General features: G+C 45.6%; 1 protein-coding gene across 9 annotated transcripts in view; it reads right to left on the minus strand.

Moving 5' to 3' along the window:
• The window catches only part of NVL (nuclear VCP like), a 96,793-nt gene that overhangs the window by 42,318 nt on the left and 33,500 nt on the right, over positions 1-20,975 (minus strand). For 8 of the 9 annotated variants that reach the window (XR_006603539.1, XM_013061159.2, XM_045069528.1 and 5 more), the window contains 5 exons: positions 20,143-20,361; positions 19,140-19,244; positions 14,957-15,019; positions 8,612-8,731; positions 5,352-5,451 (listed from right to left, as the gene is read on the minus strand). Coding sequence is in view for 8 of the 9 variants with exons in the window: in XM_013061159.2 (XP_012916613.1) it covers positions 5,352-5,451; positions 8,612-8,731; positions 14,957-15,019; positions 19,140-19,244; positions 20,143-20,361 (607 nt within the window). In the remaining variant the exon portion in view is untranslated. Of the gene's footprint in view, positions 1-788; positions 869-5,351; positions 5,452-8,611; positions 8,732-14,956; positions 15,020-19,139; positions 19,245-20,142; positions 20,362-20,975 lie in introns of all 9 variants that reach the window. The other variant, XM_004761885.3, reaches the window with a different exon arrangement.

Below are 20,975 nucleotides of genomic sequence, written 5' to 3' on the forward strand. Positions count from 1 at the left end.
ACAGTCACTCTGGAAAAAGGTTCGACAAGCCCTTTAAAAAAGTGAACATTGGGGTACCAGGTGGTGGGTATTATGGAGGGCACGGATTGCAAGGAGCACTGGGTGTGGTGAAAAAATAATGATACTGTTATGCTGAAAATAAATAAATTAAGAACCTGAAAAAAAAAAAAAGTGAACATTGGGGCACTGGGTGGTTCAGTCCTTAAGCACATGAACCATGTGCACCTGCCTTTAGCTCAGGTCATGATCCTGGGATCATGGGATTGAGCACCGCACCTGACACTCCGCTTGGCGGGGAGCCTGCTCCTCCCTCTCCCTCTGCCTGCTGCTCCCCCTGCTTGTTCTCACTCTCTATCAAATAAATTAAAAAAAAAAAAAAATCTTTTAAAAAATAAAAAAAAAAAACTGAACGTATTCTTCCCATATGATCCAGCCACTGTGCTCCCAAACATTTATTCCTGAGAAATCAATCCTTAGGTCCACGCAAGAACCTGTTCACACAGAGGTTCATGGTATGTGTAACAGTGGAAAAACCACAATGTTGCCCTGGAAGAGAAAGGTCAAACCAACTGTGCCCTCCCCAACTCAGCACTAAAAAGGAGCAAACTGCAGAGCCATACTTGCATCTGAACCCACCTCAAAGGCATTATGCGAGGAGCACACAGCCAACCTAAAAAGCCACATTTCTAGGATCCCTTTTATAGTAAACTCTTGACGTGACACATGTAGGTAAGAGAGCAGGTTGGCAGTGGTGTGGAGTTATGGGAAGACACAGAGGCAGGTGTTACCATTTAGGGCAGCGCAAGGGGGATCTCGGAGCTGATGGCATAGTTCCCATGTTGACCGCTGTGGTCACTACAGGAATCTACTGCAGAGAAACACATACACATTATACAAATGTCTGTTATTATACAAATGTCTGTTTCCTGGTTTTGACCTGGCACATGCTGCCAGTTACATAAAATGTAACAATTAAGATAAACTGGGCATATGGAACCCCTGTGCACTCTTTTTATAATTTCCTGTGAACTTATAAATGCTTCCAAATACAAAATTAAAAAAACAAGAGTAGAACCATAGTTTATAAAAACAGGACTAGGAAAGAAAATGGGATGGTACCACTTCCTCACGCAAAACCCCACAGGGCCCCCCATCTCAGCAAAGCACATGAGACCCTTCCACGGCCTCCAAGGCCCTGTACTCTCCTCCAGGCCCATTCGTCTCACTGCAGGCACCCCGCCTTCCAGCATGTTCTGCAACATGGCACACATGCCAACCTGGGCCTTCACACTGACTGCCCACCCTCTACCTGGAGTGCTCTGCGCAGACTGCATGTCTCATCCTTCATGTCCTTTAGGTCGCTGTGAAAGAGGTTGTCAGCAGTCCCCATCTGGACCACAGTCTGTACTTTCTAACTAATTATCTCTTCTTTCCAGCTTGTCTCTCTTTTAAAATTTTTTTCCAGCTTATCTCTTAACTCAGGCAAAAAACCCAGCAGGCAGAGCATCTCCTGGCAGGATCTGACACTCCCCCGCTCAAGCAATAAGGACTGCCCTGCCCCCAGGGAGACCCCACCCAGGACTGACCCCAAGACAAGCCTGACCTCCACTGCCCACCAGCACCCACCCACCAACCTTTGCCCCACACCTATCATCTGCAAACCTGGAGGTATTTGCAGCACTTTGGAGACTGTCTTAGTCTACTAGTCCACTGTCTTCCTGGTGTTGGCATCACTGAAATGAACTCCTTTCCTGTTTTACCACCATCTGCGCCTCTGCCTTTGGTCATGTGACTGGTGAGCTGCTGAACATGGTCTGTCTGCAATCCCCGGAACCAGGTGCTCTTGCTCCCCTGTGCCCCAGCTACACGTGTTCACAGACCACTTTGGAAGAAGCCTTCCCGGACCATGGTATCTAAATTAGCATTCTCCCTCCAACTACCCGTCATCCTCTACCCTCTGTTCCTGGTTGTCTATCATTTACTCCAGGTGTCCCAGCTTCAGAGCGGGATAGATACAACTTTTCTGAATTGCTAGTCTTTACACAGTAAAAACCCAAGAAATACTTCATGAATGAAACAGTGAATCTGCTGAGAAATTAAACAGCAGGACACTGATTGATGGATCTTCAGCACTAGATGGAAAGAGGGAGCTACAATGTGCTCGATGAAAAAGAATGGGACAGAAATGTATGTCTATAGAGTTCAAGTGACCCCAGTTGTTCACATTCTCCCTCTGCTGCTCTTGTATCTGAGTCTCCCTGTCACCCTCCCCACTTGTGCCTTCAGGACCCATGGCGGCTTCCACCCTCCTCTCTTGGGACCCAGTGGTCACTCGGGAATGAGGACCCCAGGGGAAGCCATATGGAGGCCCAGAAAGAGGACAATGAGTGGAGAAGGGGAGATAGAGATGCCAGAGCATGGCCATGGAAGGGGATCCTCTGGCCCAGCCACGCCAGCTGATGGTGTGTGGATCACAGAGGTACCTCCCAGACAAGCTCTTGACCCACAAAAAAGCTCTTGAATCCCTGACCCACAAAATTGTGGACAAAGCAAGAACGGCAATTTTCAGCCTCTAAGTATTGTAGTAATTTCTCACGTGGCAAAGGTCATCAGGCAAGAAGAGATTTCTGAAAGCTGGGGAGAAAGCAAGTCATAAACAATCAAACATTGTCACAGGACAGCACACAAGGGAACAGAACTGCCACAGGCAGGCAAACAGGTGAAAGGTCTAGAACAACTATTGGATTTCTGTAGGCACCAAGGCAGTGGGATCTACTCTGGGGACAGAGAACAGAGGAGGGGCAGAGTGAGGAAAACAATGTCAGGGATGCTGGAGGGGACAAAATGCAGGCATCACCTTCCTGTCATTCTTACCGTAACTGGCTAAATTCAGCACAGACACCTCTACTCAGTCCTGGGTTTTACAACCAAGAATTTGGAGAACTGTCAAGAATTCAGAGGTACTAGAGATCAGGAAACAAGACCCAGAGTAAAGGAAATGCTCCTGCACCATTTGGAAGGAGAAGATTCGATTAAAACCCAAGGACACTGAGGACCTGCTATTCCCTAGGCTACAGATTAAGCTAAAGTGTTTACAGTAACCAAACATGAAAACAGCGAGGGCCACTGAAGACAGAGTGGGTTATCACAGACCAGAGTCTGTCTTCTGGAAATCTGTATCTACTTAGAAAGGGTAGGCTGTGATTCTGTGCAAATCTGAGAGAGTTTCCAGGTTTCTTCCAGGACTGCTGGGAGCATGTGACCTCAAGACCGCTCCACGCAGTCACCCAAAGTGCTCCTGGCAATGATGAAAGTCACCGAGCAGCTACTTCCCACATCTGCTGGGAGACAGGCTGGTGGCATCATGTAACGAGTGCGACAGTCCTGCCAAGTAGGTATTGCTCTCCTCATCTCCCAGACGAAGGATGAAGGATGAAGAAAGGTGTGCCATGGCTGATGCATGATGAATACATGTGCTCTTCCTTCCTGTCAGAAAACTTCAACTCCCCAGAATCTCCTGAGGGATGGGAGTCTTCGTTACACTAATGAGAGGACTCAAGGTGGCCCTAAGCCAATGCCAGGATGGGCCAGGTAGCAAAAAGCCCAGCCCTGCAATTAGAGTGGTGGGATCTGGAGCCAGACCTCTGCAGAAAAAGGGCGGCATGACTATGTAATAAAACCCCCCAGAAACTCTCTCTGGATGCAAAGCTCAGGACAGCTTCCCAGCTGATGAGCACACTGGGGCCAGGAGGGGGCTGTGAGGTAGGTGATCCTCTAACCCAGCTCCACGGGAAGAGGGCACCAAGGGTCTGCACTGCCCCCGGACCTGGGCCAATGTTTTCCTTTACAACAACCTGCAACTTCTGACCCTCAAACAATGCAGGGTTAGGGGTGCTGACTACCCACCTCGCCCCTGCCTCTAAAGTCTGAGTGTAACCTTTGATTCCCCCAAAACCTAGTAGCTACTGCTGACTGGACGCTGTGCCAATAACATCAAGTCAATCAGCACACATTTTGAATGCTCTCTGTATGATGTCCCAAATTCTTTTAATAAAGAAGAGAAAATATTAAGCAAATCATTAGGAAGAGAAAATGTGGGGACACCTGGGTGGCTCAGTCATTAAGCATCTGCCTTTGGCTCAGGTCATGATTCCAGGGTCCTGGGATCAAGCCCCACATTGGGCTCCCTGCTCAGCGGGAAGCCTGCTTCTCCCTCCTACACTCCCCCTGCTTGTGTTCCCTCTCGCTGTGTCTTGTCAAGTAAAAAAATGAAATCTTAAAAAAAAAATTTTTTTTTAAAGGAAGAGAAAATGCGTTTACAGGACTGCACTGTGTTCATCGAGAAAAACCTGTGTACAAGTAGACCCACATCATTCAAAACCACGCTATTTAAGGGCCAAGTATATGGCGCTTTCCTGCATTCCATCTGTTGTTCAACTGCAGCTGGTCAGAAGTGTGGGTGTCCCGGAGACACCACTCGAGCAGACGTGGGGAGCAGCGGACCTGGGGACTCACAGGATCTACCAGCTCTGTGTGTGGTTGGTGACAGAACTGAACCAGTCACCCCGTGGCTATCAGATCACCGGGGGCTGGAACAGAACAGCCAGAGACGAAGCCATAGCCAGGACTCAAACCCCGTGCAATCAGACTCCAAAGACAGCACTGGACTCTCATCAAAGTATAAACCTTAACATCTGTCAATTTTCCATCTGAAAATGGAGTGGTATATAATTCAGGAGGGTTTCACCTTCCAAAGGAACTTACAAGACCTGAAAGAACAATTTCATCAGCTGGACTGTTGGCCAACACAGTTACACCCGGATGGATACAGAGGCCACTATGGCAGCCAGAAGCTCACATGACAGCAGAGGACTGAACGACATGAAGAGAATTCGGGAAATGTGGAGCCTTTTCTAAACCCATCGTGGCTCTGAAGCTTACAAACAACTTTAAGTACGAGTTAAATGTAGGTACAGGGATGAAGCTGATATAAATCCTTGAAAACCAATCCTCTACCTTCAGATACAGTAAAAGGACTCTGGCTCTTTTTCCTGTGAGCTTGACAGAAACTACAGGACATAAATGCTGATAATACTTGTATGATCACGAGCATACATTCTGAATTTTCTGCCAACCAGACTACCTTCTGAGAATCAACACAGAGAAAAACCTCATTAAATCTAGCCAGTAATGCTATGTTTTTTTTTACTCTAGCTTACAAGGAAGCTTCCTAAGGTTTTATTTCAACTGAGGAGCCAAAAAGCGATTTCCTAAACTTAATCTTCCATTACTAGGCTGTATGTAAATCCCACGGTTTTCAAATGCTAAAGATTTGAGAGCCATCTCCTCACCTGGCCTGTTGGTGGCTGCCAGAATGAAAACCTGCTGCCGAGCTTCCAGACCGTCCATCTCGGTAAGTAGCTGATTCACCACCCGGACACTTGCTCCCGTCTAAAAATAAATAAATACAGCTCCATCAGTTCCCGATAAAAAGAAAAACACATCACCATGTTTTTACACATGAAATGGGGTACTTGCAAACTTGAATGAAATCTTTGATCAAGAGGTAACAGTAATCACTTTTCTGAGAGGTGCTGTGCAAAACACATTCCCATCAGGAACTCCCCCAAGTCCTGTTATCCCCTGTTCCAGAAGGAGGAATTGAGGCTCAGAGAAGCCACCTGTCCAGGCCTCTCAGCTAAACACAGGCAAGCCTGGCTGACCCGAGTCTCCTGCCTCCAAGTTATTCAAAGACCTGCTGGCTGCAATGGATTTCCTGTGGGTCATGTGTACGCTGAGCGCAAAGGGATGCCCTAGGATGTGAGATGCTCCAGATCCTTGGACTGGGGCATGGAGGCTTTTCCTCTTTTCCTGAAAGCCAACAGTACAAAGCAGATCTCCTCCGGGGCAACATCCAAGAGAAAGATCTGGGGAGGTGGTAGACAGAGGGGTAACTCACTTGGACACAGAAATGTACTAAATGCACAATGGAGATGAGAAAAGTGGGGTGTCTGTTCACGCATCTGTGTGTGTGCATCTGTGTCTCTATGTGTCTGTATTGTCCGTGTGTCTGCGTATCTGTGCATGCATTTGTGTCTGTGTCTGTGGGTGTCTGTCATGACTGCCCTTCTTCAACACAAAGTCCACGGGCAGAGGTGGTCATGAGTTTACAGGCGGATTTCTCCAGAAAGTAGCTGGTGCACATTACCACCCCTGGGACACACAACACCACCATCTCAGAGGATGGAAGATAATTATAATCCAGGCACAAAACAGTCCAGCAGCACAGATTAACAATAAACCCTGTCCCACCTCAACAAGATGAAACTCTCAGAATCTGCAGGAACAGGATGACAGGTTTTACTATATTAAAATTATAACATTGTACGTAATAAGCAGATTAAAGGTAAGTAAAAAGACTGGGGAAAAAAGCACCAACACACATAACTGGACAATGGACTCATTTCTGGAGCACACAAAAGCTCCTAAAATCAGAACAAAATTTTAAGAGCAAAAAGGTCAACATATCTGATCAAGCAAATTATAGAAGATGAAATACACATTCAGTGAAGACAATCAATCTTACTGACAAGCGTGGACATGATTACTAAGATTTAATATCATGTTTTGCCAAAAAAAAATTGACAAAAATTGTTTAGATGGGTGTTACCCGATGCTGACAAAGGCACAGGAGATGGTTATTTTCACAAAGTGTTGGCGGGTACGCATAACTGGCAGTTTTTGTGAAGGATAATTCAGTGTTAGCTTTCAGATCATAATACATACACATCTACGCTGAGATCCCACTTCTGAAAGTCCCCCACATGCACAGAAATATGTGATGATAATGTTACTTCAGTTCTGTTTGTAAGAGAAACAACTGGAAACAGTGTGATTTAAGAAATACTTGTTTCCAGACCGTGGAATATTTAAGCAATCGTTAAAGAATTAAGTTACTAAGTACATGGGAAAATTGTCAAGATGAATGACCATGTTTGTGTAAAAAAACAAGTCTAGGGGCGCCTGGGTGGCTCAGTGGGTTAAAGCCTCTGCCTTCAGCTCAGGTCATGATCTCAGAGTCCTGGGATCGAGCCCCGCATCAGGCTCTCTGCTCAGCAGGGAACCTGCCTCTCCTTCTCTCTGCCTGCCTCTCTGCCTACTTGTGATCTCTCTCTATTTCTGTCAAATAAGTAAATAAAATCTTAAAAAAAAAAAAAGTCTAAGTCATACATGTTTTTAAGTTTACAGAGAAAGTTTTAGAATGACAAATACCACACATGAAAGGGTTGGCAGCAGTAACCTCCAAGGAGAATAACAGGGAAAAAAATTAGAAGACTCTATCTCTTAGCACTTGTATTTTATTTGAATTTTCTCACAAGTACATGTTCATGTATAACCTGTATAATAAGAGAACACATTCAAATTTAACATATGTTCAGAATCCCCCTCATTTGAAGAAATCAAAAAAGCAGAACATGTGTACTGGAACATGGAAACGTGTGTTCATACACACCCAAGAGAGAGCAAGAGAAGCCAGATGTTAGGAGCGAGGTTCCCAGGCTGCAGACTTCTCTGAGGCAGGAGGCATCTCGGTGAACCCCCGCAAATTAGATTCCCAGTCGATGACTGATAGCTGAAAACCCATGAAAGGGGCTCCTGACAAATGAAGGGCGTATGTGGAGCCACAGAAGAATTAAAAAGGAGTCAGACCCAGAGGGCACCATGCCCCAACCAGCAGGACAGAAAGGGCAGTGCTTTGCTCTGGATCCCACATAGGATTTAGAATATCAAAGCAGGCAGGGCAACCCTTGGCCACCCATGTGGCCATCAGAGACAAGACTGTGGAAGGATTTTCTGGGACTCTTGAATGAGGAAACAATCTCCCTATGACATGAATCACTCGGACATTAGTCAAGTTTTGTTCTTGGGCCTCTGGAAGGTTTCTGGAATTTGTGAGGTAAGTGAGGTATTTAGTAACTGTTTTTACAACCTTAGGGGCATGCACAGAACAACTGTCTGAAGATAACCGAACAACTATCTAAAGATAAATCACAAAGGAAATAAAACCACCTGCTTAGTCATCATGCCAGGAATGTCCTTATCAGATAGTCTCCACCACCTTTTGCAGGCTGGCTGTTGCTTACAAGAGGCTTCGCTCTGCTGGGGACTTTAAGACAAGCATCCCTATGACAAGAACACTTCCAGGCACTCACTATACTGAAATTCCTACCAACCCTAAATCAGCCCAGGGATGCAGGTGGAGTCTGGGTAGACTAGGAGCAGGGCTGAGTCAAAGCTCAGCCCTATTTCAAGGGAATCTTAAATTATATTTTCTCCTGTCTCCAGAACCCATTTGCCTGAAGAGAGTCATGATCATGAGGCAGGCTCTTGGAAGCCACGTCATTGCCGTTCCCAGCCACTTGCCTGCCTGAACCAGACCAGTTTAAGCAATACCATGTAGCGACAAAATGGACACAGATGCCAAGAAAAACCAACTGTCACCATGGCAGCCTTCACTTTGAATTACTAGGCTTCTTCACTGCAAGAATCTTAGTGTTCTTAGGGAGTGACTTTGTCAGAACTCACAAAAGGTTTAGGACTTTACACCTACCTCCCGGTCTGACCTCCGAGGGCACAGGGCGTCTACTTCATCAAAGAAGATGACGCAGGGTGCGGAGCTCCTGGCTCGCTGGAATACCTGGCGGACGGCACGCTCGCTCTCACCGACGTACTGACACAGCAGAAACAACACAGAGACCAGTCAACTTTGGGGTTGGGGCCAAATCATTTAGTTCTAAATAGCGGTTAGATATCAAGAGTCCAAAAAGCATGAGGTGGGAATCACATGCAACTATGGATAGGTACCCATTTCTGATACATAAAAATAGCCAATATATGGGTCAACTTAAAAAAACTAGCTGTTGTCCACATTTACAAATTTCCTCATTTGCAAAACAAAGGCAAAGTGAGTGTAAGGTCTCCTCCAGGTCACAATTAATCCCGTAATTCGGCTGTATTTTAGAACGGATCTCCTAAACTTCATCGGATCTCCTAAACTTCATCGCATAGGATACCCAGCCGTAACTCTCCCGAATTCAGCAGGGTTCTAATTGTCATCCGCTGCTCTGCCGTGTTACCTACATGGTCATGTTGCTGACGGGAGAGCTATGTCGTCACATGGCTTCAGAGATGGTAGGTGAGCCAGCGAGGCCTCCCATGGCTTTGTGGGACATATGGTATGTTAAAGTCTAAATCAGGGGTGCCTGACTGGCTCCTTCGGAAAAGTGTGCGACTCTCAATTTAGGGGCCATGAGTTCAAGCCCCACGTTGGGTGTAGAGATGACTTAAAGAAATAAAAATTTAAAAAGAAATATAAATCAAGGGGTGCCTGGGTGGCTCAGTCGTTGAGCATCTGCCTTCAGCTCGGGTCATGATCCCAGGGTCCTAGGATCGAGCCCCTCATCAGGCTCCCTGCTTGGCGAGCCCTCTCCTACTCCCCCTGCTTGTGTTCCCTCTCTCTGTCAAATAAGTAAATAAAATCTTAAAAAAAAAAAAAAAATCTAGGGGCGCCTGGGTGGCTCAGTGGGTTAAGCCTCACCTTCAGCTCAAGTCATGATCCAGAGTCCTGGGATCCAGCCCCACTTTGGGCTCTCTGCTCAGCAGGGAGCCTGCTTCCCTCTTTCTCTTTGCCTGCCTCTCTGCCTACTTGTGTCTCTGTCAAATAAATAAATAAAATCTTTAAAAAAATTCTTTGAAAAAACTAAATCAAAATAAAAAAGTTCAGTTGAGGAATACAGCAATTCACATGCAGCTATAACATTAGACTAATCCGTACAGAAAGTCACATGTGAGAATACAGTCTCACTGCTGGCGAAGCATTCTTCTTGTAAATTCTTCTTGTAAAATTTCGAACCGATTGACTAAGAAGAGCAGGTTTTGGGGCACCTGGGTGGCTTAGTCGTTAGGCATCTGTCTTCAGCTCAAGTCATGATTCCAGGGTCCTGGGATGGAGCCCTACATCAGGCCCTCTGCTCAGTGGGGAGCCTGCTTCCCACTCTCTCTCTACCTGCCTCTCTGCTACTTGTGATCTCTCTCTGTCAGATAAATAAATAAATAAATAGTTTTCAAGAATAAATAAATAAAATTAAATAAAAAGAAAGAAAAGTAGGTTTTTCATAATACAATGCCTAAAACAATCTGAAAGCCGTATCATGCAGGCACACGGTACATCACGGTGGTGATGAAGGTGTAAGGCTCCTGTGAGCAGAACTGTCCTTCCCTCACGGCTGCCCTGTCCTTTCTTGGTACTTCTGCTCATTGTGCTCCTCCCACCTGCACTGTCTCACAGCCTGCCACCAGTTCTCCCAACTGTCTGCTGATTCCTCTAACTCAGAGTGTCTCTACTACTGTGACCTGCAGCTCGTCCACCTTCACCGCGTCATGGTGGATGTCCTCGGAAAGCCTGCGTCACTTTCACATTCGCCTCAATCATCACACCCTGAGCCCTGTACAAATACATTGGACTGGTTCGGGGTCCTAAAGAATCTAAATTTTTCAACCTCGAAAATCTGGCTTTTGCAAACACAATTACTGAAAATATTTGCCCTAAAGTCACTAATGATCTTCTAGTTGCCAAACCCAAGGTCCTACCTACTTCCAGTTCCTGGTACTCGGTCTGGTTATACCAACGAGGTTAGTTAGCCTCCTCCCGGTTTTTAGGCTTAAGAAGTCCTGGGCATCCTCCCCTTCGAGAGACCAGCCTGCTTTGCCAGTTTTTCCTTCCTTGCCCCAGTGCCATCAGGGGACCCGGTGAATGCACCCCCTCTGCCGGCAGACCTGGCCCATTCCCAGGGTTTCAGGGGCCACGCCAAATCTCAGAGCTCCAAACTCATATCTGCATGTCTGCTGGATGTCTCCAGACCCCTTGTTCCTGAAATTTCCCAGAGCAAATGCATTTTCCAACCCCAAAAAGTCGATCTTCAAAAGACCACCTCATCTCTGCCCATCACTCCATACTCTACCACCGACCTCTTCCTACACCTCTCCCTAGAGAACAAGTCAGATCACAGTGAGATGACCGTTCGCACTCCTCAGAGCTGATCCCACCGGCGCTGCTGAGGACGTGGAGACCCCCTTTACAGCCGGGGGAGGTGTAACTCAGCAACAACCGCCTTGGGAAAAAAGCAGGCAAAACTTTCTATTTTTACAAGTGCACACACTCTAGAAGAGACAGCAATTCTCCTCTGAATACATACCCTTGGGACAAACAGCTCCCAAATGTATGAAAGGATATGTGTATATAATGTTCAACCTAAACATCCGTCACTGATTTTTTAAAAGTGTGGTTATATTCAATCAGTGGAATACCACACATAAGACTAATGAGCTCGAAGTAAACATATCAACAAAAATAATACCTGTGATAGAATGATTTAGATGATATATTTATTTGGTCACTAAGATATATCTAATCTTCACCCATAGTTTCTGAGAAACGTTAGAACTACAAAAGTTAAAGGACGTCTTGCTAATCAAGGTGAATTTGGACCCCACCTGAGGGCAAGGCTGGCTGCCAGGAGGACAGGGTGGTCAGAGGAATGGAATTTTCAGTCCTCCTCACCCCCACATCCCCATATAGGACGGAGCTGGGGAATGAATCAGCCAATGGTCAGTGACTCAGCCAATTATGGCTATGTAATCACACCTCCATAAAAACCCAAGAGGAAGTTTTTCCATCCTTCTATGCCAGGGAGCCAGTTTGCTACCGTGTGCCCCGCAGCCAGGCATCAAGCCTCTTAAGACTCCTGTTTGGGACTTTGCCCCATATATCTCTTCTTATCCTTTATCAGTTCCTTCAATAAACACAAGTGTATTTCTGAGTTCTATGAGCTGGTCTAGCAAATCAACAGCAACTAAGGAGGAGGCTGTGTGCAGTGGAGGGTGTGGGACCCTCCTGTAGGACTGAGCTCTAGCCTCTGGAGTCCAATGCTGTGTCCCAGCAGACTGTGCCAGAACTGAGCTCAACTGAGACGTGCGTGTTCTTAGATACCCTGCCGGTGTCTGAAATTGCTCAATGTTTTTGAGGGGGAATCCCCTCCTCACCGGAATTGGGGCCAGAAACGCTAAAAGAATGATAAAAATGTTCAACAAAAATAACAATAAAATCAAGTTACAGGGGTGCCTAGGTGGCTCAGTCATTAAGTGTCTGACTTAGGCTCAGATCACAATCCCAGGGTTCTGGGATCCAGACCCTATTCAGGCTCCCTGTTGGGCAGGAAGCCTGCTTCTCCCTCTCCCAAATCCCCCTGCTTGGGTTCCCTCTCTCGCTGTGTCTCTCTCTATCAAATAAATTTTTAAAATCTTAAAAAAAAAAAAAAAAGTTACAAAACACCCACATACCACTTATGTAAAGTGGATTTTCTTTTGTTTTTCCTTTACTGTTTATAAAAACACTCCACACATGTAACAAAGTGGGCATTATAGTATATGGAACCCCAAATATGCCCATCACCCCGCTTCACTCATCATCTGCTCCTCCCGCCTAACTCAGCACTGGTCAGGACAAGCGCACTCTGCACTCTGTCACCAAATCCACCCTTTCCTTCCAAATTATTCTCTAAACATCATCTATCTGGCAAGTGTTCACATTTCTAATTGTCCCCTAAACATTCCTGAAACATTTACAATAATACTGAGTATTGCTGAGGGCTAAGTACATATAGAATAAATGTAGAAATTACACAGGATAAATGAACACCAAATTTAAGATTATGGTAAATTCTATGGGAGAGAAAACAGGGTCATGGTTAGGGAAGGCCTGGAGGGGGCTTCAAGCACCTTGGTTTTGTGTGTTTTTTTAAAGTTGGGTGACAAAGGGACACCTGGGTGGCTCAGTGGGTTAAGCCTCTGCCTTCGGCTCAGGTCATGATCTTAGGGTCCTGGGATCGAGACCCACATCAGGCTCTCTGCTCAGCGGGGAGCCTGCTTCCCCCTCTCTCTCTGCCTGCCTCTCTGCCTACTTTGTGATCTCTCCCTCTCTGTCAAATAAATAAATAAAATCTTAAAAAAAAAAAGGGACGCCTGGGTGGCTCAGTCAGTTGGACGACTGCCTTCGGCTCAGGTCATGATCCTGGATTCCCGGGATCGAGTCCCGCATCGGGCTCCCAGCTCCATGGGGAGTCTGCTTCTCTCTCTGACCTTCTCCTCATTCACGCTCTCTCTCACTGTCTCTCTCTCAAATAAATGAATAAAATATTTAAAAAAAAAAAAAAGTTGGGTGACAAATACAAGAAGGATTCATTCCATTACTCTCCATAACTACTTCTGTGCTTGGGATGCTTTCTAATAAAGTTAACACAACAACACACGCTGAATTTATAGCCTCTGTTGGGTCTCTGTGATTCTGGAGAGGAAATCCCAGCTCTAGCAAGGTAGGACAGCCCTTCACTGCCCCTTCTTTTCCAGTCTCATCCCTGATCAATCCTCTCCCTCCAAGGTTCATTTCTAACACTCCTGCCAGAATGCCGAAATGAAGCACAAGGGAAGTAAAGACGTATGTAGAAAGCCCAGAGGAAACACTTAAATATGAATCCTTACTTTAGGAGCAAGGTATCACATACAATAGGAAACACATTAAAAACCAGTAGGGGTATAAATGTAAAAAGCCTTTTATTTAATTTTTTTTTTAAAGATTTTAAATCATCTCTACACCCAACGTGGGGCTCAAACTCATAAGCCCAAGATCAAGAGTCACATGCTCCACCAACTGAGCCAGCGGGCACCCCGGAAGGCCTTTTAAAATAAACACTACTACTTTCACTTCTTCATCTGAATACATAACAGAATAGCATTTTTACTTCTCACGGGGATGAAGAGATAATAAGGTATTCAAACTCTCTTAAATTTGAGACACTACATCAACTGCTAAATACGGAAAGAAGTTACTATATACTATGGTAATATTTTTCTCCTTAGTACTTTTATTTATTAAAACTTAAGTCATCTGGGGGTACTGGGGTGGCTCAGTCAGTTGAGTGTCTAACTCTTGATCTTGGCTCAGGTCATGATCTTATGGTCATGAGTTCAAGCCTCGTGTTGGGCTCCATGCTGGGTGTGGAGCCTACTTTAAAGAAAAAAAAACACCTCAGTCATTTGAGCCACAGGACACTAGAGCAAGGCAAGCAGACCAGGAGTCACGTAATCAAGACTCAAATCTCAGCTCTCCTCCCTCAGCTCTCGGACTTTGGCCAAGGTGCACGCTGCCTGAAGACTTCAGTTTCCTTGTTTGGAAATCAGGAATCAGAGGAAACAGTAAGTCATCTCTCACTGGGTTGCTGAAGAATAATACAGTGGACCCTTGAACAGTGCAAAGGGTTAGGAGCACTAACCCCCCCTGCCCACTGCTGTCGAAAATCCATGTGTAACTTTTGACTCCCCCAAAACTTAACCACCAATAGCTTGTTGACTTTCAGAAGCCTAACAGTCGACAACATAAACAGTCGACTGACACCTACTTTCTATGTTCTGTGTATCACAAGCGGACTTCTGACAATAAAGTTACTAGCATCAGAGAAGAAAATATGAGGAAAATACATGGCGAGGACTGTATTTGCTGAGAAGTCTCTGCATGTTTACATGGGCCTGCGCAGCTCACACCCAGGCTGCTTGAGGGATGACTGTGTATGTACAGTGTGTGATGAACACTCGGCAAGGATCATACACTTTGAATGTTATTTCCATTTTGCAGGTGAGAACATGGAAACGCCAAGCTGATGAGACCTAACTGGGAGAGCAGCTACACATATTCGGTACTGTAGAGCAAAGCTAACATCACGCCCGCAGTGGAGATTTTACCCAAATGCCACGTCCATCCCCAGGACTGAGGACATGCCAGCCCGTGACTGGAGTGGCCCCGAGTCTCCCAACCTATACTCATGGCGGACGCCACATGACTTACCATGTTGAGCAATTCAGGTCCCTTGACCGATATAAAGTTCAGTCCGGACTCATTTGCAACAGCCTAGGGAGAGAAAACCAAAGGACACAAGTCAGACAAGTACAGCAGAAAGTGACAGCAATTCGTGACAGAGCAGGGACTTTTGCAGCTTATGCTGCTTCCCTTCTCTCACAGCCATTTTTTCCTTATTAGACGCAACTCACATATGGGAAAAGGAGAAACGGGTTAAAAAAAAAAAATCAAGGAATATTCACTTTCTAAAAATCACTTAGACTGCAAGTCAGATGGAGACAACAGGAACATCTATGTCAGTGTTCTGTTTCTGTAAACTTGCTCACACACGTACATCTGCACACTCGTAGCCTCAGCCTGGAATCCCAGTAAGACCATAACCTCCACATCCTAGCACGTTGTTGCTCAGTGAAAAAAATCATTAGCTCATGACCCCAAATTCAAAAACATCAGTATCAGCCCGGGTCAAAGGCCAGTGTTTCCTGGTTATTTTTAATAACGATTAAACCTCATGGCTCAAAGCCAAAGAGAAGCACAAAGGAGACACATGTGCTTATACATGTGGCAGAATCCAACAGCGTTCACCTGAAGGTCACCTGAACCCTGAGCAAATCACCCAGAGCTTCACGAGGACCAGGGAAGGGATCTCCCTCTTCTTCTCTCCTCAGAGCCTTACCTTGGAGCTCCAGATCTAGACCCAACAGACTGCTCGGCATCTCCCTCCCGATTGGACACACATCTCAAATCCATCATTGACAGAGCAGGACGTGTGGATCTGTCCAACTCCCTCCACACCCCACACTTCCAACTCCAAAAGCTTTTAAACCCAAACCCTGGGGCCCCCACCTTGACCCTGTCTTGTGACGTCATCCAATCTGCCTGCAAGTCCTGTCAGCTCTGATGCCAAAATGCAGGAGTCCACTGCTCTCTGCTTCTCCACCACATACTCCCTCACGCAGACCACCGTATCTCCTGTCTGGATATCCAAAGAAACCAAACCCAAGACCCTGACCAGTTTCATCTCCCTCTTGCTTTCCTCCCACCTATTTTCACAGTGCCCCCAGCACGTCAGTCCTATCATTTCCCTAGGATTCGCATTCATCTTTGAGCACAGTATGAAACATTAACCACAGCTCACAAGCCTGTAGTTTGGCACAGGACAGCTTCTCCACAGTCCAGACACTGGCTTTCTCTGGATCTCGAACTCACCAAGCCCTTCCCCACGTCAGGGATTCTGCCACTGCTGTTCCCTCTGCCTGGAGGAGCCTTCCCCCTCTATCCCTGCTGCCTCACATGGCCAGCCCATCCCTCAGAACACTGCCAACTGAGAGCATCCCCAAACATCACTACCTCAAACAGCCACCTCCTAGCCAATGTATCAGCACATCTGCTGATTTCCAGCCTAACCTTGCTTCATCTCCAGTGTTACTCTATTACCGTTTCCTGCCTGTCTCCCCAGACAGACAGTAAATGCCACCACAGGAAGTGCCTGGTTCGCCTCCAACAGGGGCCGGCAGAGTAAGGAAGTGGCCAAGTAGGTGCCTAACACACGAACGCATGTGTGCTCTGCCTCGGAGGGAGCGCTTGGTCTCTGTCCCAGCTTTCATTCAACATGACACAAACAGGAGAACCAGGGACCACATATAACAAGGGCTGATGCCCCTGCATCAGCTTTTCAGCTTCTATCTGCCAGACTTCCAAAATTTAACCACAAACACCCCCCAAGAGTTCCTGAAGTTGTTGGCAATCTTGTCTCCTAGGGGAAGCACAGTGAGCACAATTTACTTTTTCTTCACAGACTGAGCCTCCTGCACATGGTCAGGAGCTGTCTGCTTCAGGCCAGAGCTCCAGACGCTCGTTGATCTCACTCCTCTCTCTGCAGTTTCCTCATCAGCCATCACTGTGCAAGGTCTTGGCTCTGGCAATCATATGCCTTGACCTTATGCTACTCATACACTTTCTTTGCATCAGTGTTCAGAAAAATGGTATTATCTTATTGTGACTGTGAGTAAACAAAACAACCAAGATTAGCCCAAATCTTCATTTATGGTCCATACTAAGGTGCCAGGTTCTGACTTATAAGTAGTTCCACAACTTTCCTACAGTAACATTTCCTTCTGCCATTCAAGGACATTTTCTACCATTTCAAGATTTTCGGGCATTTACCTCCCAGAGCATCTAAAGAAAGTGGTGAACCCTCTCCCAGGAAAAAGTACACAGCTGCACAAATACCACCTGGGCTCACGGACCCAGTGAGCCTGAAGGCCACCCACGGCTTTCTTGGTCAGATTCCCCCTCATCAGGTGCTGGTGCCAGAATGTGAGTGCAGACAGGTACCAAGTTGTTGGCAGTCGGGGGAGGCAGGAATAGGGAAAAGAGGAAAATCCGGTCTACGGATTTCAAATAACCCACACTGTCTAGTTTCTGCCAAGGAAGGGCTACTCAAAGGCAAATGTAAGTAAGTAAACAAACTCGGTGGGCAAGGCATCCAGGCCCAGGACCTGCATCTGCCTGATGAATTTACATATTCATAGGCAGGCCCTTCTTTCCTGCTCTGTCCTTTTAGAATGATGCCCCCAGGAAACTGCTGCCCCCGCCCCCCATGGTGCCCTCTGACCCTGCACAGCCAGGGCCTGGAAGAGTGCAGGAAGCACAGAGCAAGGAAATGTAGTCGTATCAGCAACAGTAAGTTTGGAAAACTTCACGTGTGCTATTTGATATATGGATATTTGGTATTTACTGTTGCTAGTGGATATTTATGGAGCAGTCACATATTAGCTGCTGTGGCATCTACTAAAAATGCTATTAGTTTTCATTCTGTTTATAAGTAATTTGAATAATTTAAAAAGCTGATGAGGGCTAAGTAAAAGATGAAACATTATACAGACATTAAAAATGACAGCCCACATAACTTACAGATAAGGAAGAGGGGTCTAATTTGCATGACTCCAAAGGAAAAAAAAAAGACACAAACTGAGAAATTTGCCCACATAAAAATGAAAAAAAATAAATAAAATAAATAAAAAACCATTTTAATATTTGAAGAATCATTATAGAACCACACACATGTCAATGGAAAAACAGGCAAAGGATATGAACAGTTTCATTAAGAAAAATAGCCAATAAATACATAGTTTGATAAGCCCACTGGTAATTTTTAAAATGTGAATTAGAAAGTGTACGATACCATTTTTGCCTCCCCGACCATCAGACATTGAAAGCATCATTGGTTCTTGCTAACTTGGGGTGTGCGGGACAATACCCACACTGCCAGGGTTGAATCTGCACAAAGCATCTTGAAGGCACTTTGGTGATGGAGCAGATGTAATCTGGTAATGGTTCACTCTGATCAAGTGGTAATGGGTCAAAAGTTTTAGAAACATGCATTCCTTTTATTGAAAAATTATTCAGGAATGCATTTTAATAAAACAATCAGTTAAGATACAAAAAATCTAAGTACAGGACTATTAGACATAGTGTTGTTTCAATGGGGCATCATTTCTGTAAGTTACAGAGTATCTTCATGACAGGATACTAGACAGATGTTAAACTACTGAGGTGTATATATGTTGACATGTTCAAGACATATTGCTATGCTGGGAAAGCATCATTAAAAACCTTATACTTGTCAAAACACGTGCAAAGTTATGCACACATATCATTGGGATGTGCCTGTATAGAGATGTCTAGAAGGACTGAACACAGAATGAACCAGTTAGCCGCCATGAGAGGATTCTAAGTAGTGTGACCCCTTTGGCTTCTGTATATTTTCTATTGCAAGGAAAGGGTTTTTTTTAAAATAACAATTATTAAGAAACACAGAAGAAAATACTTATAAAGAACTACACAAAAGCAGGAAACAAGGTCAGCTACAAACCACAGTTACGTGACAGTGCTCACTAAAAAGCCAGAATAACAGAAAATATGGTAAATTGCTGTTAAAAATGTAAAAATCTTTTTCTTGTGCAAATTCTCAATGATGCATTTTTTTGTAATTAAAATAAAATTGGGAAACCTTCCTGAAGAAAAGGCCAGTCTTGCTAGAAAGAGTCTGTAATAGAGACTATGTAAAACCCACTTGCTGTAAGACAGAAGTTAAATTCCTACTCTCCTCCCCATTGTAAGAAGGAAAACACGGGCAGCTACGCTCACCCCTGCGCTCACCCCATACCTTTGCCAGCAGCGTTTTCCCACAGCCGGGGGGGCCAGCCAGGAGGACCCCAGCGGGAGTCTCCAATCCAAGAGCTCGGAACTGATCAGGGTTGCGCACCGGTGCCTGTGAAGACAATAGCCACGTGTGTTGTTACAAATGTCCGTCCTATACTGTGTGCCCGAATGATCTCGATGCATGCTGCCAAGAGGAGTGTGGGGCACATGTGATTATTACAGGAATCCCTGCTCTTGGGGAATTCAAACATTTTAAGCATAATGATACAATACTTCAGCATCTTAAAATCAAGAGTTTTTTTACGCTACCTAAATTCCCAGGTTATAAAGCATCAGGTGGAGCCATTCTGTGAGGCTCAGAAGCAGGAGTGCCCTGCGTGGTCAGGAGCCAGAGACACATGCTATACCCTGCTCTTTGCTTTCAGAAACTCCACACCTCGAAGTGGATCATCCTTCATTAATGAACCACAGAACGCTCAGGAAAGTGGAAAAGTAAGCGTAAAGAAAATTAATCCAAGGGGCGCCTGCATGGCTCAGTTGTTAAGTATCTGCCTTCGGTTCAGGTCATGAACCCGGGGTCCTGGGATTGAGCCCCACATCAGGCTCTCTGCTCAGTGGGAAGCCTGCTTCTCCCTCTCCCACTCCCCCCTGCTTGGGTTCCCTCTTTCTCTCTCTCTGTCAAATAAATAAATAAAATTTTAAAAAATATTAATTTAAAGTTTCACAGGCACTAAACTGCTTTGACCCATAGGAGTGTGAGCGAGTTGAGAAAATATTTCTCAAATAGTCGGCTCTTGGTTGAAACCTTTTTTTTTTTTTAATGTTCACTGCCAAGAATTCAAGCACAACCATGAGAATGGGTCTAAAACAGATCTCATAAGAATGAGAAACAGCTGTTGGAGGCTTAATTAGAATCCAACAGGACCCACAGGAGAAAGTTACAGCCGAGCCTGTTTTGACACACAGCCTAGTGCACATGCTGGGCACTCAGCCGCAGACACACCTACCAGTATTGCCATGGTGAGCTCCTCCCGGATATCTTCCAGGGCACCAATATCTGCCCAAGTCACATTGGGGACGGTGACAAAGCCTTCCCTTTTGGCAGAGGGCTGGACTGAGGCGAGCGCAGCAGTGAAATCATCCCACTCGATGCACAGTCCCTGCAGCTGCTCCTCGGACAGGGGGTCTTGGCTTCTTAGCAGCTCCAGAAGCCACTTCAACTCATCCTAACAGGGAGCGATTGAGGGGGAAGATGAACAAACATGAAGTCTGTTGAAAAAGTTATTTTGTACTTTTAAGAATTGTTACTGCAGTATTTCTTTAAGCTGTAAGAGCTTTCCTGTGTTTAAACAATTTTCCCCATTGACACAGTGGTTTATTTTGGTCTCCAGGGCTCATGCAACTTGGCCAGGGGCAGGTCCACTGACTGGAATGGAACACAGGAGGATGGTGTCTGTAGGCGACGCTACACTAGCAGATGACCGTGTTCATTTCTACAACTACCAATTCCCATGTTTCACTTATAAAGAATTGAACAGCAGGTGAATTTTGATGAAATTAAACCAAAATTACACCAGTAAGAGTGTCATTCACAGTATGGCTCCCCGGAGGCTTGCCCCTACACAGAGAGCTGGCATCCTGGGACTACACCAAGCCTTGAGCTTCAAAGGCAGACTTCTTGCTTTGTTTTTTTTTTTTTTTTTTTTTAAAGATTTTATTTATTATTTGAGAGAGAGAGAGCGAGATCACAAGGAGGCAGAGAGGCAGGCAGAGAGAGAGGAGGAAGCAGGCTCCCCGCTGAGCAGCGAGCCCAATGCGGGGCTCGATCCCAGGACCCTGA

The sequence above is a fragment of the Mustela putorius genome, unplaced genomic scaffold (genome assembly GCF_011764305.1).
Source record: "Mustela putorius furo isolate JIRA1106 unplaced genomic scaffold, ASM1176430v1.1 tig00003942_pilon_pilon_pilon, whole genome shotgun sequence".
Lineage (NCBI taxonomy): Eukaryota > Metazoa > Chordata > Mammalia > Carnivora > Mustelidae > Mustela > Mustela putorius.